The sequence below is a fragment of the Fistularia commersonii genome, chromosome 21 (assembly GCF_037954325.1).
Source record: "Fistularia commersonii isolate RoL2024-O1a breed Wild chromosome 21, RoL_Fcom_v1.0, whole genome shotgun sequence".
Classification (NCBI taxonomy): domain Eukaryota; kingdom Metazoa; phylum Chordata; class Actinopteri; order Syngnathiformes; family Fistulariidae; genus Fistularia; species Fistularia commersonii.
In genome coordinates, this window is record NC_141304.1 from 72,121 (window position 1) to 89,859 (window position 17,739).

Here is a 17,739-nt window from a genome sequence, read left to right on the forward strand (position 1 = left end):
GAACATGCAAAGTTCACATAAAGGTCCCCTGTCGGCATCCTACCAGAGGCGGTGGGAGCACAAACCACCATGCTGCCCCCCCCACTCACACACACACACACACACACACACACACACTTGTGCAACTTTGAATATAGTTTTTACTCATTACATTAAAAATCAAAATAGAGCTGTTGTTAGTAATCCCGTACAGTTCAGACGCAGCTCAAGATGGTATCCCACCAAATGACCGAAACCCAAACGGATCCAACTCGCCATGGTTGCGCTTGACAACAAATGAGGACGTCGACCGTGAGATTGAAGCCACCTCAAAGGCGTCTGGTGCCGGGTTCTCGTCTCGGGCAGACCTCATGAGGTCGGACAGGTCCGGTCACCGGGTCGGACCCCGGATGCCGAATGCGTTGAAGAGACGCCGCGCACCAACCGTGGCACGCGGTGACACAGAACCGGCGGCAGAAATATCAATCGAGTATTTGTGAAACCCCACGGATATCGGAAACGCGGTGGACTGGGTGATCCAAATCAGATGTTGCCATGGCGATGTCACCCGTTATTTTTATTTCACGGAGACAAGGATACAGCTCAAAGATGCCTCGATTTCTGGCTTGTTTGTCACAGACTGTAACCGATACCTTTCTTTTCACACGACCGGATTGATAAAAGATAGGCATAAAAATAATTCCGGGGACGGTGACTCACTCAATCTATTTTCTTGCACTTGGTGTTTGTTTGACTAATATACAGAGCAAGACAGGGCTTCAGGTCCGGTTAAAGTGACTAATTTTTCAATTTTCAATGGGATAATGTCAAAATTCCTTTCTGGACATAATTTTGATTCATTTCAGAGTGTAACCTCCATAGCAGCTATTTGTTTCATACGTAGCATATTGACAAAGGCTGTCTTTGAAAATAATGGAGTTTATAATTCTTGGGAAGTGTAGAATTTAACAACATTAATTCAGCCCCCAGAAATCTTTTGCTAGGCATTTTTCGCAAACCTGCTAAACTCAAACCTGGCAAACAGACCAAAGAACAAGTAAGAATCCTGATTAGGTCTGACGATTATCGAACGGCCCTTCTCATTCTCCTCTAATAACCTCTTTTATTGAGAAAATTGATTTGAACTGGGTGTTTTGGAAATAACTACCTGAACTGCAGTCATACATCTATCTGAGCTCTTCGAAATTCCATTATTTCTGTCATTTCTGTGTCACCGCCATAGATAGACGGACTGCCGAGCTCCTTCTGGAAGTTTGGCACATTTGACATTGTAATGAATCAGCCCATCTTTTGATAAATGTTTTAAAATATGACACACTCGGAAGATTATTTTTCTGCCGCAGCGTTAGGAAAAGGTTGATACCACATTGATTACGAAATCAATTTGTTGTTGTTCTTTTGAAGAATACTCCCAATTACCGTGAATCTGTCATTGAATGTAATGTAATAAAAATGGTTTATGTCTGCACTTTTGATTTTTCTATAACTGCAGGAATCCGTTTAGGGTATAAACATTTTTATAAACTCAGAAGCAAACCTGTGTCATCATTCTTGGCTCAGCTGGTGAAAACTGTCTGAACAATTAACTATGAACAAGGAATTATCTGTAACCCAATTAAATATCCCTCTGTCACAGCATGTTCCTGATACTCCATATATATACATATATATATATATATATATATATATATATATATAACAAGACAAAATTGACATTTATGATATAATCAGTCTCCAATTGCCATTTGTGATGCTCTCTGTTCCTGATTTTTTTTTAATATATTTTTTTCAGAAATCTGTAAATCTGACGTCTCTTGTAAAAGTAGTACATTGTAGTACATTGTGCTGTGCTTCCGATTGATCGTCAGTAGCTTAAATAGCAGCGGCATCATCATAATGCAATTGGTCAGTTCAGATTGTTCCCTAATCCTCATCCTGCCTCAGGGGGGAATTTTATACTCAGTTATTTGCCAGTACTGCAAAGATCCTAAATCAGATAATTGATTAAAATGCATCTCGGCGTTTGCTTCCAGATGATACTGGTGGACCTGGAAGTGTGCGATGTTCCTTCCTGTCGGTGGACGGGCGGCTCGTCTGCACAAACTGGATTGTTCCATTTCAAGAAAACACGATAGACTCGCGGTTGCCTATAAATGCCCTATAAATACAACTTTGGTGGGTCAGGTACGGTGCACGTGACCGCTTCTGCGCGCTTCGACTGTCCAAAATGGTTTGTTTTTGCTCTGCCTGCGTGCTGGGAGTGAGAGCGGGGGTACGGTCGAGGGCTTTGGAGGCTGTCACTGTCCATACTAGTAACCAGAAGCAGGAGTGTTGCGAAGTGCCGGCGACATGCAGAATGGCTCAGCGGCTGGGACAAAAGTCCAAAACGGGGAAATTACAACTCTGAAAATGCTAAAGTCCTCCGGGGCTCTCTGTTCCACCAGGAGAGCTTCTGGACAAATGGGAACCGACTGGGTGATTTCTCAAAGAAATAGCACTTAAACGTGCAATCGGGTTATGTCAGACGCGCTGCATCTGGAACTGTAAGGTTTTGTCTTTAGACACGGTCATCTTATCTGAAAAAGGCAGAACATGTGAACTGTCCTGAGGCGAGAAGAGCAAAAATTGAATGCATCTGCTCAAGAAGAGTGCATTTTCAAAGGGGCGGCCCAGCGAGCCGCGTTGGGACCGGCTTGGATTTAGACACCGAGACGACTTGAAGAATCTCAGATAAGGGACGCTTGCGGCAGCCCCGCCCAGTGTACAGGACGGGTACGGACAAAAACAAAGAAAAAGTTCATTTTGAAAAACACCAACGAACAGACGGTGTCTTGGAAAAACATCCTGCAACTTCTTATTGTCTCTCTTTCAGCTGCTCCCTTCGGGGCCATGAACTTTCGCCATCTAACCCTATTCTCACGCCATCTTTCACCAGAACATCTACCATGTGCCGTCCCCCTGAAGGACTCATTCCTGGTCCTATCCATCCCGGTCGCCCCAAAGAGAACCTCCACATCGTCACCTCCGCCGCCTCCGGCTCTGCCTCCCGTCGTTTCCTGGGCGCCACGGCCTCCAAACCATCGGACGTGGCCGGTCTGGCCACCGCCTTGTCCACCTCTCCTTTCATTACGGCCGATAGTCTTCTATCTCACATCAACCCTGACACTTTTGGCCACCCGTTCCAACCTGCTGGAACAGGTTTCGCCACACTCTCCATTGCACTGGACTGTTGACCCTCTCTGGACTACCTTTACCTGTTGAGCCTAAGTCCTCCACCTTCTCTATCTCCGCTCCCTGTAGCCTCACTTGGGTTCCTCTCCTTCACACACGTGTATTCTGTTCTGCAAATGCAATCCCACAACTATGGTCTTGACAAAGCGGTGTGTTGGATCTGCTATTAAATATTAAACGGCATGGTCGATTTGAATATTTCGAACCCGGACTCGTCACATTTATTGACCATTAAACCTAGAGATGGTTTCGCATACACCGGCGAGGCTGACCGCTGACGACTCGTTGGGTTTTTACTAAGATACTAATAAAGTTTACAGAAATGTCACGATTGCCTTTTGAATAACACTGTCCTCGGTTTGGCCGTGAAGGAAATGAATGTGGATGGAAACACACGGCGTGCACGTATGGCGGCTCAGTTTGTCTGCCACGTAAACGGACAGACAAACAGACGAGTACTGTGCAGATGTAAGTACTGCTATTACATTCACTGTTGTTGTCATCTTAATCTACATAATGTGCATCCTTGCTCACGTCTTTTCACCTGTTTTTGTGGCATCGATGGCATTAAGCAGCACAGTAATACGAAGTTCAGCAGGTCACTGAAATACTTTGTGCAAACCCACGACGGGTGCTTCTTTGCCAGCGTTGCTTTCAAAACACGCACCAAGCCTCCAGATTGGCTCGTTGCCCACGCACGTGACGCGCACAGCGTCCCGGACCGGATGTCGGACAACAGGGAGTCGGGATTTCCGAGCCGACCATGAACGCAACGCTGATACTTTGACGTTTTCAACGTTCTTCAAATTTATCGGAAAGGCTTTGGTTCGTCGACGACGACGATGATGATGATGATGATGATGATGATGATGATGATGATGATGATGATGATGATGATGATGATGATGTACTGTTTGAGAACCGAAAGGGGGCTGCAGGACCTCTACCGGTCCTCCTGGTCGTTGCTGCTTGTGGCGCCGAGGAGACGCGGGAGAGGAGGAGTGCGGCTTCGTGTGAGTGATCCTGCTCGATCTTTGGAAATGAAATGTGACAATCGTTTCCCATCTCTCCACTTTGCCCCGGGCCGGTCTGCGCTGCAGGGTCGGCGGGCTGCAGGTGGTGGGCCGAGGAGACTCGGTGCAGTTTCAGCCCATTTGTGGGCGAAATGAGAAACACGAACGTAGTTTCTTGGTTGTTTGTAGGGTTCAATAGATCCGCCCCCAACCCACTGCTTTTCATTCAATATTTAGTTGCAGTGACAGCGCTGAGTGGAAAGGAGACAGACTATCAGGAGGAGCGGATGGGAGAGGACCGGGCCGTGGCTGCTCCTCCGCCTCCGTGGAGCCGCCGCCGCCGTGAGGACCGAGCCTCCCATTGGCTGCACGGCGGCGCGCCTGCTGTGACAACAGGGCGCGAAGGAGCAGCAGCCTATCTCTGCTTCCTGTGCCATTTCTTTTTTCATCTTTCTTTACGTGCTAGGATGCGGATCGAAAGCGCTCCGACGCCCGGCCGCTCGTCCGCGCTTCCTCCCGGCGGCCGCGCCGGATGCGGCGCTCGGTGACGGGCTGGAGGCGGCGGCTCCCCGCGGAGCAGCGAGTCCGCGGAGCCCGGCTCCTGGAGGATGTTCAAGTACCGGATCCGGACGGTGCTTCTTCTGATGCGCTCCGGATCCGGAGGCGGCGCCGAGGCGGAGGTTGCGGGCGGCTGCGGGCGGCGGGACGACCAGGACGAGGATCACGGCTCCGACCCGCGGCCGCGCAGCCTGGCCTACGAGGACCGGGAGGCCAAAGACCGGGCCGGCTCGGAGCCCACCTCCCTCCCGAGTCCTTCGGAGGGCGGGATGCGCTCTCCGCAGTGCAGGATCTGCTTCCAGGGCCCGGAGAAGGTAAAGTAACGAATGCAAACGCGTGTTGGGTCGAAGGCTACCCGGCAGGGAGCAGCTCCAAGTTTGGCGAAATGAATGACGGGCTTTGCAGGAGGCAGGGGACTCGGGTCGAAACCCAGAGATGGAACCAAATGCAGTCGTGCGAGCAGCTGAACAGCAAGCTGACCCAGGGGCAAACCGATTGTTTTTTATCAACCGGTGAAAATAAACATCCAAAGAAAAGTGCCTGGCATATTAGACAGGACTGGAATTTCTTCTTTTGTGCTTCGGAGTCTTGGGAGGGAAAAGTCAGCCTTCCCCGCAGAGGGAAGAGCCCAGGATGATGTGGGAACTTGACTTCTTCAACTCGGCGTCAAACGTCTTCGTTCTTTAAGGACCGGTCGGGCGGCCGAGATCTTTACATCTGAATCCCTGGTATGTGGCGGCTTCAAACCTATTGTACCCCGTAATGCTCCTCAAATGTTTGCTCTGGTGTCCTTGGTAAATTTGTGGTGTAAGCCTGGTCTATATTCAGTTATTTCCTTATTCTTGTCCGCCGCCTCGATGCGAGGATACCGATGACGCCGCTGTGAAATCATCAGGGTCACTTCTTCAGCCTCTGCAAATCTCTTGGTGATCCCCAGATCCCCGGCTTTAGAAAACACGCTTGCTTATTAATACTCATTCAGGGGCCTTTGAGTGAGTAAAGCGTGAGTAAGTAAAGCATTATCCATAGTCCGTCCATCTGTCCATCCACCCATTCACCTACCTACCTACCTACCTACCTACCTACCTACCTACCTACCTACCTACCTACCTACCTACCTACCTACCTATCTATCTATCTATCTATCTATCTATCTATCTATCTATCTATCCTCTAATGCTCATCAGAGTGGGGTCATGAGGGCAGCAGCTCAGAGACCCAGACTTCCATCTCTCTGGCCACTTTGTCCCGGCCTTCCAGGGAAACCCAAGATGTTCCCAGGCCAGTCAAGAGACATCGTTCCTCCGGCTTGTCCTGGTTCTTCCCCGGGGTCTCAGCCCAGCAGGACATTCCCAGAACCCCTCATCGGGGTTGAATCCAGGATGCTTCCCGACCAGAACCGCCTCTGCTTGCTCCAATGGATGTGGCGTAGCGGCCACTCTACGCTGACCTCTTCCTGGATAACCGAGCTTCTCAACCTATCTGCAAGGAAGAGTCATTTCAGACGCTTGTCTCTTGTATCCATGATTTCGTTCTTATGTTCACGTCCCACAGTTCGTGACCACAGGTGAACGTAGGAATGTAGATTGGAAATTCGAGAGCTTTGCCTTTTGGCTCGGCTCCTTTTTTAAACATGACCACTCGCTGCAGACATGGTCAACTCTTTGGGCCTCCTCTCAGTTTCCTGCTCCATTCTACCCTCTCGTGAACAAGATCTCAAAATACTCGAACTCCTCCACTTGGGGCAAGATGCCATCTCCAAGTTGGAAAAGTTACTCCTATCTTCAACAGCCAGGAAAAGGTGCCACATCATCTGCAAAAATCAGAGATCCAATGGCAAGGACTCCAAACCACATGCCCTCCATGGCCTGACTGCATCCAGAGGTTCTGTCCAGAAAGGTAATGAACGCAGACAACTTGACCTCGAGTTTATTGTCATTCTGTACACAGCAGGTGTGCACAGAACAAAATCTGGTTTGGATGGGCATCAGCTTTACAGTACCCAGATATAAATCATAAAAAATGATGGTAGGTAAGGTGAAAGTGGTAGATAAGATAAGATAAGATAAGATAAGATAAGATAAGATAAGATAAGATAAGATAAGATAAGATAAGATAAGATAAGATAAATAGCAGCAGTGGTTTGTATGTACAGAGACAAAAAACATCACAGCAACGTTATATCAGTGTATATCAATCGTGTATGGCGTGATGATTTCAATAACTGACTCCAAACACAATAAATCTGCTGCTTAACATTGTAATATTCCTTTCTGTACGAAGTCATCCAGATGTAAACCTGAGCTTGCGTTGACTGAGCAAAGTGGTCAGGTGCAGAGAGGTGTAATGGAAATCCATCCGTCCATTGTCTACCGCTTCTCCTACCGGGGGCATCTATCCCAGCTGCCGGGGGCCGGTTCACCCTGGAACAGTCAATCGTTGGGCCACATGAACAGACAGACTTCCATTACTCTCTCATTCGCACATCTTGCCATTATTCCCAATTTATGTGATGAAAATGTTATTCGCAGGCGTTTTCCAGGGAAGCCTGGCATCCCAGCTTGTCAGAGCAGGTTGAAGACATCAGCCCTGAACACAGACGCTTTGCCGCGGACATCAGAAAGTTTGTGTTTGCCCTTGAGATGTTCGACCAATTAAGAGATGAAGCGTTTCCCCCTGTGTCAAACAGGAAATAAGTTAGAAGTGCACAAACACTGTCAGCCCAAGATCCTTTGGGTGCTCTGAGAAAAAAAAAAACCCCAAGAGGATACTTGGTCATTTTTGTTTTTCACGAGGTTTCAGAAAATCTACTCGAGGGCAAAGTGCGTATTCAGTTGAAACCATGACGCGTCGGACTGTCACTTGTCAATAAGAAGTGTACAGTTACTGTTTTAGTCAAATTACCCTCAGTAATGTTTTCCCTTTGATCGCTTGCAGTTTGGTTACATTATGTTCGCCTAAGACGTCATGTAACCAATCAATTTGCTTTTCCATTCTTCTTCTTCTTCTTCTTTAGACTTTTCCCATCAGGGGTCGCCACAGCGAATCAACCTTCTCCATCTAACCCTATTCTCTGGATCCTCCTCTCTCACACCAACTACCTTCATATCTTCTCTCACTACGTCCATAAATCTTCTCTTTGGTCTTCCTCCAGACCTCTTGCCTGGCAGCTCCAATTCCAGCATCCGTCTACCAATATATTCTCTATAACTTGCTTTTCCATTCATATCAGCACATTTGCCTTCACAATGTATGGAAATACATCTGCAGTGTTTTGTGAGGTTCCATATCCCCTTTTCTCAACTAACCAACTGAATCAGGCTCGAACCCCCCAGAAGACTTGTGTCCTGCAAAACCGTGGATCACCAACAGCGAGAGAAGCTCACCTCGTCCCGAACTCCATCTGCGTGGGCCACTACCGCAGAAAAAACAACCTTTACTTAGGGCGGAAAGGTGACTACAAATGACATTATTGACAGACTTTGACAATGAAAAGTATTAATTTATGGGCCTGATTAGTGCCCCGATGTTCTGAAATGAAACCTCCCCTTCACTTCACCACCATCAGCGAGAGAGAGCACGGATGTACAGGCAACAACCAGTATGAGATGTTAGAAGACAGAGGCTGTGTTAATATTTCTGTATACAAGACAACAGTGAGCGTTGGGAAGAAACCGGACCCTAGTCTGGCTATTTTTTACTCGTGAAATGAATCAACATAACCTTGAAATGTAAATTGGCTTGATCGCCTCTCCTCAGCAAAACTGAGGCGCTGAGCGCAAAATAGCTCCTGGGAAAGCAACATTTTTGTCCCGAATAGGACGAGATGATAGTGAAACTGAGCAGGACAGGAAATGTCTGACCGAAGGCTGAGAGCCAACAGCTTGTTCCAGCCTTTCAGGAGCGCAGCGTCAAAGGGGGTGGGGGGCAATTAAACACTGAGGTTTAATGACTGGCACTGTGACAACTGGTACTGAATAATGCACGCCGGGGAATGACGGCGCTCTCCGGCAACAGTAAATAACCCTCACAGAGCAGAGCGAGAGAGAAAGAGAGAGAGAGATCACACAATCAGAGACAGTTGTGGGAAGAGCTGAACCTGAAGAAATAAAAGTAGCAGCCAGTTGAAGGTGGAACCCCCGGGTATAAACCCTCTGCACAATTCACAGCCAATTGGAGGGAAACGGAGCTCTTGGCTGTGGAGTGCATTGCTGCGTACGGTTTAAATGGCAAAGATTTCATTGGCTAAACATGCACATCTCCACGGAACTCACTAGAATCTTAAGAGCATTTTTTTGTCTTGATTTAGATTAAAAATACCACATGACCAGGCCTTCCACATCCTTCGCATTTATGATTTTCAACACCACAATGGAGTTGCACGAGTTGCACATGGAACAACTGCCCATTCAAACTGCACTCATCCTTGCACCTGCACTTTGGGGGTTTCACACCAAGCTGGGCTCAAATGTCTTATTGCATTGCCCACACTGTTCATACTTATTATAATGTTTACTATCATTATACGTATCCAAATGCACTGCGGAAAGCAAAGCAGGAATGTCACTGTACAGGTAAACATGTTTCTACACCGTGCACGTGACAATAAACGCGTTGAATCACAAGTGGAGCGACGGGTGGCCTTCTCAATTATCCACCACGACGGCGGGGCTGAGACCTGTCCCAGCATGAGGCGAGGATCGCCCTGCCCGGGCACCAGCCGATCACAGGGTGGCATGAAGAGACCATCGACCGACCTCTCCGATTCATACTCGAGGACTATTTCAGTCGTGGACGAATCCGCCGACTGTGAGAAGCTGGAGAACAGAAGCCACGCGTGCGGGGGGGAGAACATGAAGGCTATGCTCTGAAGGCCACGGGCTTCGAACCAGACACCTTCCTGCTGAGATGGAACAACCACAGTGGCCTTTGAACAGTTTCTTTGGAACCAATTACAGGAACCAATAAAAATAACTGACAGAGAATCAATGATCATCTTTTTATCACCACAATTATCAGCATTGATTCTTCTTGCAAATTTTCTGGTCATTTTTCTGTCCTTAACGCTCAGAGCTTTTGTCAATTCTTCCTCCCACTCCGCCCAGTGAAGACAAATTCTCTTTCTAACTGCTGTTTCCACCACAGGAGAGGATCAAATGATGCCCCTGAGTTGTCCCCGAGGTGCCCCCGAGCTGCCCCTGAGCTGCCCCTTAGCTGCCCCTGAGCTGCCCCTGTGTTGCCCCTGAGCTGCCCCTGAGTTGCCCCCGAGCTGCCCCTGAGCTGCCCCCGAGCTGCCCCCGAGCTGCCCCTGAGCTGCCCCTGTGTTGCCCCTGAGCTGCCCCTGAGTTGCCCCCGAGCTGCCCCTGAGCTGCCCCCGAGCTGCCCCTGTGTTGCCCCTGTGTTGCCCCTGAGTTGCCCCCGAGCTGCCCCTGAGTTGCCCCCGAGCTGCCCCTGAGCTGGCCTGCTGCCCCACGGGACATGGCATGTCTCATGGAGTTGGTCCTTGTGTCCTGCAGGGGGAGCTGTTGAGTCCTTGCCGCTGCGACGGCTCTGTCCGCTGCACCCACCAGGCCTGTCTCATCCGCTGGATCAGCGAACGAGGCTCCTGGAGCTGTGAGCTCTGCTACTTCAAGTACCAGGTCCTTGCCATCAGCACCAAAAACCCACTGCAGGTACAGAACCGAACAAGACGCGGCGTCATCGGTGGCGATGCGAGATGAGCTGGCAGAGGGCAACTAGAGTAAAAATAAGAAGGCACAAGTTTGATCGGTTAAACGAGATTAGCTTAATGAAACAAGTGATATTGAATGAGTGTGTCTCACTGAAACTAGCAAACAAAACATAAAATCGAGATAAAATGATGGGTTTTTAGATTTTGATTGAAAAGAAAATGTTTCTCAGCCCCTCTGGATTCCTACTGAAGGCTATTCCTCCACAAAAGGCTACTCGTAGCTTCACCGAATAATTTAATGACAGAACCAGGGGACGATCCGAGTTCGCCACCCTGGATCATTTTGGCCTAAAAAAAAAAAAAAGATTTTTTTTTCTTTGAAAGACAGTTTACAATAAACAGTGAACTGGTATAAAACTTTGAAAAATTTTAAAAATAAAAATTGTCTGTTCTTACGGAAAAGGCCGTCCTAGATTAATTTTAGCCTCGCAGTTATAAGCGATCACAGAAATTAGATGTCAGATGAAACGAGAAATGAAACCCAGTGTGTGTAATTACTGATGAATAGCCATATGTGTTCAGGCTTTGAGCTCAACATTTGAGAGCAAAATAAATAAGAGTGACTTGTCTTTTAGTTGTTTCTCTCTCATGTCTGGTTTAGGGCTGTTTGCTGTAATGTTACTTGCAATCGTTTTCTTTTTTACTCGGCTTTTAATTGTATTTAAAATATTTACGTGGCAGAATGAGGTGGTGCATAAATAAATTGCCCTTGCAAGAATTGCTGCTTACGGATTTCGTTGCATCGAATGCGGCGTTACCCAAATGGAAAGCAAATGATCCTCTGGCGCGGAGTGAGTCACCCACTGCAAATGTTCGAACAGCTACTCAGATTTGGTATGCACGAGGATGCAGTGGCTTCTTAAGACGCTGTGCACCGAAAAGAAAAGAGTCTGTGCATTATTTTCCAAAGTAGAGACTCTTTGAGACTGTCAGACCAACTGGGAGTATCATCGAACGACCCCGGACTCCGAAGGACTCGCTTCCTCCGTCGCTCGTCTTGCTATCCGAACCCGAGCCGTACCGAATGAGCCCGACCGATATGGGATTTACTCTCTCATTTTCTTTATCATTTACCTCGGTCAGATTGACCTATGTACAGTCTGAGTCCCTAATAGGTTTGATGTGATCTTATCGGTAGAGAAGGATCAGGGAGGCTCGGAAGTTTGTTTTTTCTTTTCTTCCCCCTCCTCCAGTTCATCCAGAAAAGCATTGCTCTGTGGTTACGGCACGCCGAAAGCGCAGAATACATCGGGGAAAATAACCCGCATGTTTCTCAGAAGATATAGGCCGTGCCATGTAAGTCTGCGGACGCCCGTCCGTTGACAAATTACATACATTACATCCATCACTGACACAGGGGCGGCCTACAACAGTGTGTCTGCGAAACCTTCCCGCAAATAAACCATCTGGGGGTTTCTGTCTCAACAATTAATTTTGATGAGACAGAGAACAAGGGTTGACTTTCTTTGACCTTTTATACATTCTTATATAGAGAAGTGACAAAGGATATTCATCAAATGTAACAGCGACGTTACTTTGAATAGAGCCTTCATGGAAATCTTTGATTTGGTGCCATCATATAAATGGTTATTTGTTACATTTTCATTTGAGAAGTTGCCTCGGAGAATTTGCCTTGTTGTTATATCTCAAATCCGAGGCAAAACGCTCCACCCCTTTGCAAGGATCTTTTGACGCCGAAGACAGTGCTGTTCCCAGCACTAAATGTCGACGGCAGAAAAAAAAACCTGAAAGATTTGGTGATCCAAGTTGAAAAGAGGCCCATAGGCAGATTGATTTTGTGTGGCAGTGAGGTTCCAATAGACTGTGACAAACCCTTCGCCATTATCTCCCATAACCATGACACATTTGGCAGTTAGCTCTTTTCATTCAATTTCTTTTTTCTGTGCGTCGCTTTCTTCGCAGTGGCAAGCCATCTCTCTGACTGTGATCGAGAAAGTGCAGATTGCAGCCATTATACTTGGCTCTTTGTTCCTCGTCGCCAGTATCTCCTGGTTGGTGTGGTCCTCTCTCAGCCCCTCAGCCAAATGGCAGCGCCAGGACCTTCTCTTCCAGATATGCTACGGCATGTACGGCTTTATGGACATAGTTTGCATAGGTAAGACACAAGACCCAGGGGTTTCATTCTCCTCAATCACTTCATTCGGGAAATGTTATCGGGTATCGGAGCGCTATGTTGTAATTTCCCTGATAACTTTCACAATGAAAATATAATTAGTGATGTTGATTAAATGGAATTGCCACTGCCAAACTTGTTGAATGTGGATAAGATGTAATTAGAACCAACGGCGTCCACCAGATCAGATCACCCCTCAAGAGCAGGATTGGACCCCATCATTATCTGTGAATAACCTTTTATAAATAACTGACTCAACCACGTTACAAAGATACTTCTGCCCCATTTTATGGTGGAAGGACCATGGAGATGAAGCTCATGGAGGGTTCCAGGCTGGAAATGGTGTCACTACTTCCTCAGCAATATTGTCTGGTTAGAACTAATTAAACCTGGACCGGTCACCTTTTGCCGAAATGAGTTTCCTCCGCAGGGTGGCCGGACTCTCCCTTCGAGATGGGGTGAGAAGTTGGGTCACCCGGGAGGAGCTCGGAGTTGAGCCGCCGCTCCTCCGCGTAGAAAGGAGCCCGATGAGGAGGCTCGGGCATCTGGTCAGGAGGCCTCTCGGGGGGGGCGGTATTCTGGGCGTGTCCATCTGGAAGGAAACCGTGGGGAAGACCAAGGACAGAGACTATGTTTCCAGGCTGGACTGGGAACGCCTCGGGTCCCCCAGAGGAGCTGGACCACGTGGCGTGGAAGAGGGAGGTCCTGGCCTCACCGCTCCGGCTGCTTCCCCTGCGTCCTGACTCCAGAGAAGGGGGAGATGATGAATGGATGGATGGACGGTCCCCTTTCAATCGCAGGACCACCTTCCTACATGGCGCTTCTTTCAAACTTTGAGAGGAAGCAGGAGAGCCTGGAGAGAACCCACCCAAGCACGAGGAGAACTTGCAAACTCCACATGGAACCTCTGCACCCTCCTAACCTGCAAACTTCAAACCTCGGTGTGTATCCATCAAGAACAGGAGGAGAAACAGCAGGAACTGGAAAGACATAAACAGATTAACTGATGACACACAGCAAAGAGTTCAGGTTGCCGGGAAGTCAAACAGGAAAAAAACAAAAGTGCAGGTTTTAAAAATACAGTGCGGAACACCTGAAAGAGGTTCCGGTGGAAAACAACGTAGCGGACAACAGAAATCAAGATCACAACAAAGTTGCAGCATTTTTTTTAATCCACAAGACGTTGGAGCCCTGGTCTAAAAATGCATCAGTCCAAAATATATAAGCTGCAGTTCAGACAAAGAAAATAAAACATCGTTAATGATATTTTCCGGGACATTGTTTACATTGCATTGTTTACATTAAATAGAGACAAAAACAGATGCCGGGGGGGCCTTGCTTTCAAAATGCATGTAATCTGGTTCACTACATTTCTTTGGTCCTGCCTGCTAGGATTCTAAGTTTGTATTTGCAGCCTTAGCAACAGTAGGCAGTGTTTCCCCACCACCATATTTATGCCAGGGATTAAAACAAGCAAGGCCGATGATATCCATCCATCCATCCATCCCTCCCTCCATCACCCACCCATCCATCCATCCATCCATCCATCCATCCCTCCCTCCATCACCCACCCATCCATCCATCCATCCATCCATCCATCCATCCATCCATCCATCCATTATCTGCCGCTTATCCTCAGTCACTCATCAGGGGCGATTTTCCCAATGTTTTCCAATGAACCTGCTGCATGTTTTTGGACAGTGGGAGCAAAGCGGAGAACCCTGAGGAAACCCACGGTGACACAGTAGAACACGCAAACTCCACACAGACAGAAAGGTCCCCTTGTCGGAATCCAACCAGGGTCTTTGGTGCTGTGAGGCCGAAGCGCTAACCGCAGCGCGGCCGTGCCGTTCCCTGCTGACATACAGATGAAGTGAAATGATGAGGAACTTTAACAAGCTGTACTATAGATGTTGGCAAGGAGGATTTTCGAACACACGCTTCACTCGCCACGTTTCACTTAAATTGGCTTGTTGCCATTTGGTCTCTTCATTTGCATCTAGAGCTCCTCAACTGACTCATAGCTTGTGTCTGTAAAAGGATTATTTTTAATACAAGCAGTTAATCACCCTCTTAGCTGATGTATTAGTCTGTACTTTAGTTGCTATAAAGGTCATGGTCACATACGGAATACAAAACATCTCTTTTTAAATGGGTTTTGTTTTGTGAGTAGCAAAAGCTGACAAAGACTTGAATACAAAGAGAGCAGATGGCGGCGGCGTGGCGCAGGAGGTCGAGCGATCGTCTTTGGAACCAAACATTCACGGCGGGATTCCCGGCTCTTCTTAGCGTGTCCGAGTGTCGTTGAGCAAGACACTGAACCCCTCGCTGCTCCCCTGGCGCTAATGGACGGCAGCCGACCGCTCATGGTTCATCCATAATGGGTTCAATGCAGGGAAGGAATTTCCACTAAAGTACACATTAGATATTTTAAATAAAGGCTTCAACCAATAGATGTGCGGGTCAGACAACCGCTGCCTGCTGCTGTTCCAATTTGCATATGCTTTTCCGCCACAAGTCTATTTATACTTGGTAATATTCCTCAATCTATTTACCCATATAACTTTGGGTCATGTGGGGAGCATTACATTTTGCAATCAAATCCAAGGCATCACTTCTCCCTCATGACCAAACCAGCACAGACAAACGGCAGACAGACCCCCCCACCCGTGCACGGCTATCCCCCACCATTAACATGAACACAGACGAAAAAAGACAGAATTAACTAAAGTGGGAACATGGTTTTCTTAATTTGTTTTCTTTTAAATAATGTCCATTTTTATTTGATGATTGTTCCTTTGTTTATTCATTCATGCGTAATGACATGAATACAAACTGACATTAATCCAAACGATCCACAAACAAGCACATTACATTTTAATCTCTTTATTGCGTGGGAACTTCCAGTCCCAGAGTTCTTAACTCAAAACTCAGTGCATTTTTGCACCTGTTTGCTATTTCCAGATTGTCCCCGAACAAACAACTGTATGTAACCTTGTTTCCTTGCCGCCCCTTATACCCAGGACTTATAATCCATGAAGGACCGTCTGTTTACCGGATCTTTAAGCGCTGGCAGGCGGTGAACCAGAAGTGGAAAGTGCTGAATTACGAGAAAGCAAAGGACTTAGGTGACCCTGTCAGCTCCAGCGGCGCCGAGACAAACCCTTCCGTCACGAACAGCAGGCGGAGGGCGAGGCATCGAGTCAGGACTTTCCTCCACCACCACTGTGGCTATACTATTTTGCACATTCTCGGCGAATTAAGACTCAACAACCTTCAAGGTACCAATCATGAGATGGTCATGAGGGTGACCACTGTATGAAGCCTGGTGTTAGAGATTAATGTGCTCTCAAGATTGGGGAGTCGCAAAGTTTTTTGTTTTTTTTTTTTGTGGGGGGGGGGGCACACCACATACACACAAAGCTAATCTGCTGAACAAACACTGCGAATAAAATTTGGTTTAATGCTTTGCCAACAGAACCGGCCTCTGACAGTATGGAGGCAGAGGTTTTGATTGGGCCCAAATAGAGCAGTTTTATCTGACTCTAAAAAATAAGGACTGGACTATTTAAAAAAGTTGATTCTTACGGTTATTATCCCTGTTTTCTACCGTCATGATGATTAATTATCACACAATGTAATTTGTGCTTTTCTTCCTTTCTTTGTGACATGGCCGTCACTTCAAGCATACCCTCAAAGTGCTAGTCATGTTTTCTATTAAAGACTTGGGACAGACAAATGTGCCATTGCATGCTGTTTTGCACATTGGATGTTTTAGGAAACAACTCACAAAATGCGCCACAGAAAAATGTTATTTACATTAAATTATCAGAAAAAAATACAAATCTCAAAAATATAAGACTGAAACAAGACTGTTTTTTATGAATTTTGTCTGTCATGGTATGTTTTGCTTTTTTCTGACAAGACACTGTAAATAATGATTCAGAGTTAGATTTGACATCACTGGGGTTTTTTACAGTTTTCAATAAAAAGAATCGTACTTTCCGTGTGAAGCCATTTCCTGCTGTCACTGGGTGAGAGGCGGCGTACACGTTTGGAGCGCTCACTGTTAAATCTGCAGTCCTTAAAAACATCAATCTATTTCAATCTTTCAACAGAGGTGGAAGATGTTGACAACAATGCATCAACACAGAGATACTTGGGAAGGCAGATGGAAAACTCATGAGCACGCTTGCAGTGTTTCAGCCTGGTCGTCAACTCAACAAAGCGGATGCACTTCTTAATAATAATAATAATACATGGGATTTTTATAGCGCTTTTCATGACACTCAAAGACGCTTCACAAGTAAAAAAAACAGAGGGAAAAGAACATACACAGAATTATTGGGAAGAAGTCCAAATTGGAGAGTGTGGCGATGAGCGCCAGTCCAGGGACAAGCTGGAGGGGCACATTCTTGCACATTGTGCACATGTGTGTGTGTGTATGTATATATATATATATATATATATATATATATATGTGTGTGTGTGTGTGTGTCTGTCTGTCTGTGTATGTATGTATATGTATACATATATACTGTGTGTTTGTGTGAAATGTGATATAGTTAGATAACAGCTGTGTTCGTGAGAGTGAGAGAAACAACACTACCTATTGATGTGTTTACTTAGTTTACACCGGTTTAAAACCCCAACTTTTGCAACTTGTTGACCCATTTTTATTTGAAGGAAAAAGATGTACCTGGCGGAAGATCCAGTCTTTTGAACGATTTCATTGAAAAATCAATTTCTCTCGGCTTTGGTCAGTTTGTTTAAAGTCCTTCAGACTGGTCGGCTGTGATGATCAGTGACCTGGATCTGGAGATGAGTCACGGACGAGAAGGTTTTTCTCCCTTTAAACACAATCGATGAGCTAATCTGAGAGCTGGAAATCCTTTCGATCAATCTGGTCTCATCTGACCCCAGAAACCATATCGGTCATTTTTTGCACTCAACGCGATACTTGTGGTTTCCTAACGTGTTCTTTCAAGGGTCCGTGCCGGACTATTTTCTGCCATTTTGCAGCCGTGACAGAGTACTTGCATGTGAGCGGCGCTGTTTTGTTCCGCCGAGCT

General features: G+C 46.8%; 1 protein-coding gene and 1 long non-coding RNA gene across 2 annotated transcripts; one reads left to right on the plus strand and one right to left on the minus strand.

Moving 5' to 3' along the window:
* The first annotated feature begins 4,144 nt into the window (after positions 1-4,144).
* LOC147221795 (E3 ubiquitin-protein ligase MARCHF9-like) lies at positions 4,145-16,670 on the plus strand. The gene is made up of 5 exons (XM_086168214.1): positions 4,145-4,244; positions 4,482-5,116; positions 10,319-10,474; positions 12,457-12,649; positions 15,691-16,670. Exons 2-5 carry the CDS (start codon positions 4,853-4,855, stop codon positions 15,987-15,989), a joined length of 912 nt encoding a protein of 303 aa, XP_086024340.1. The 5' UTR covers positions 4,145-4,244; positions 4,482-4,852; the 3' UTR covers positions 15,990-16,670.
* Positions 12,936-17,530, minus strand: LOC147221796 (uncharacterized). The gene is made up of 2 exons (XR_015107766.1): positions 17,367-17,530; positions 12,936-13,647 (listed from the first exon to the last, which is right to left on the minus strand). It is a non-coding gene; the product is annotated as an uncharacterized LOC147221796 (long non-coding RNA).
* Between the last annotated feature and the right edge of the window lie 209 nt (positions 17,531-17,739).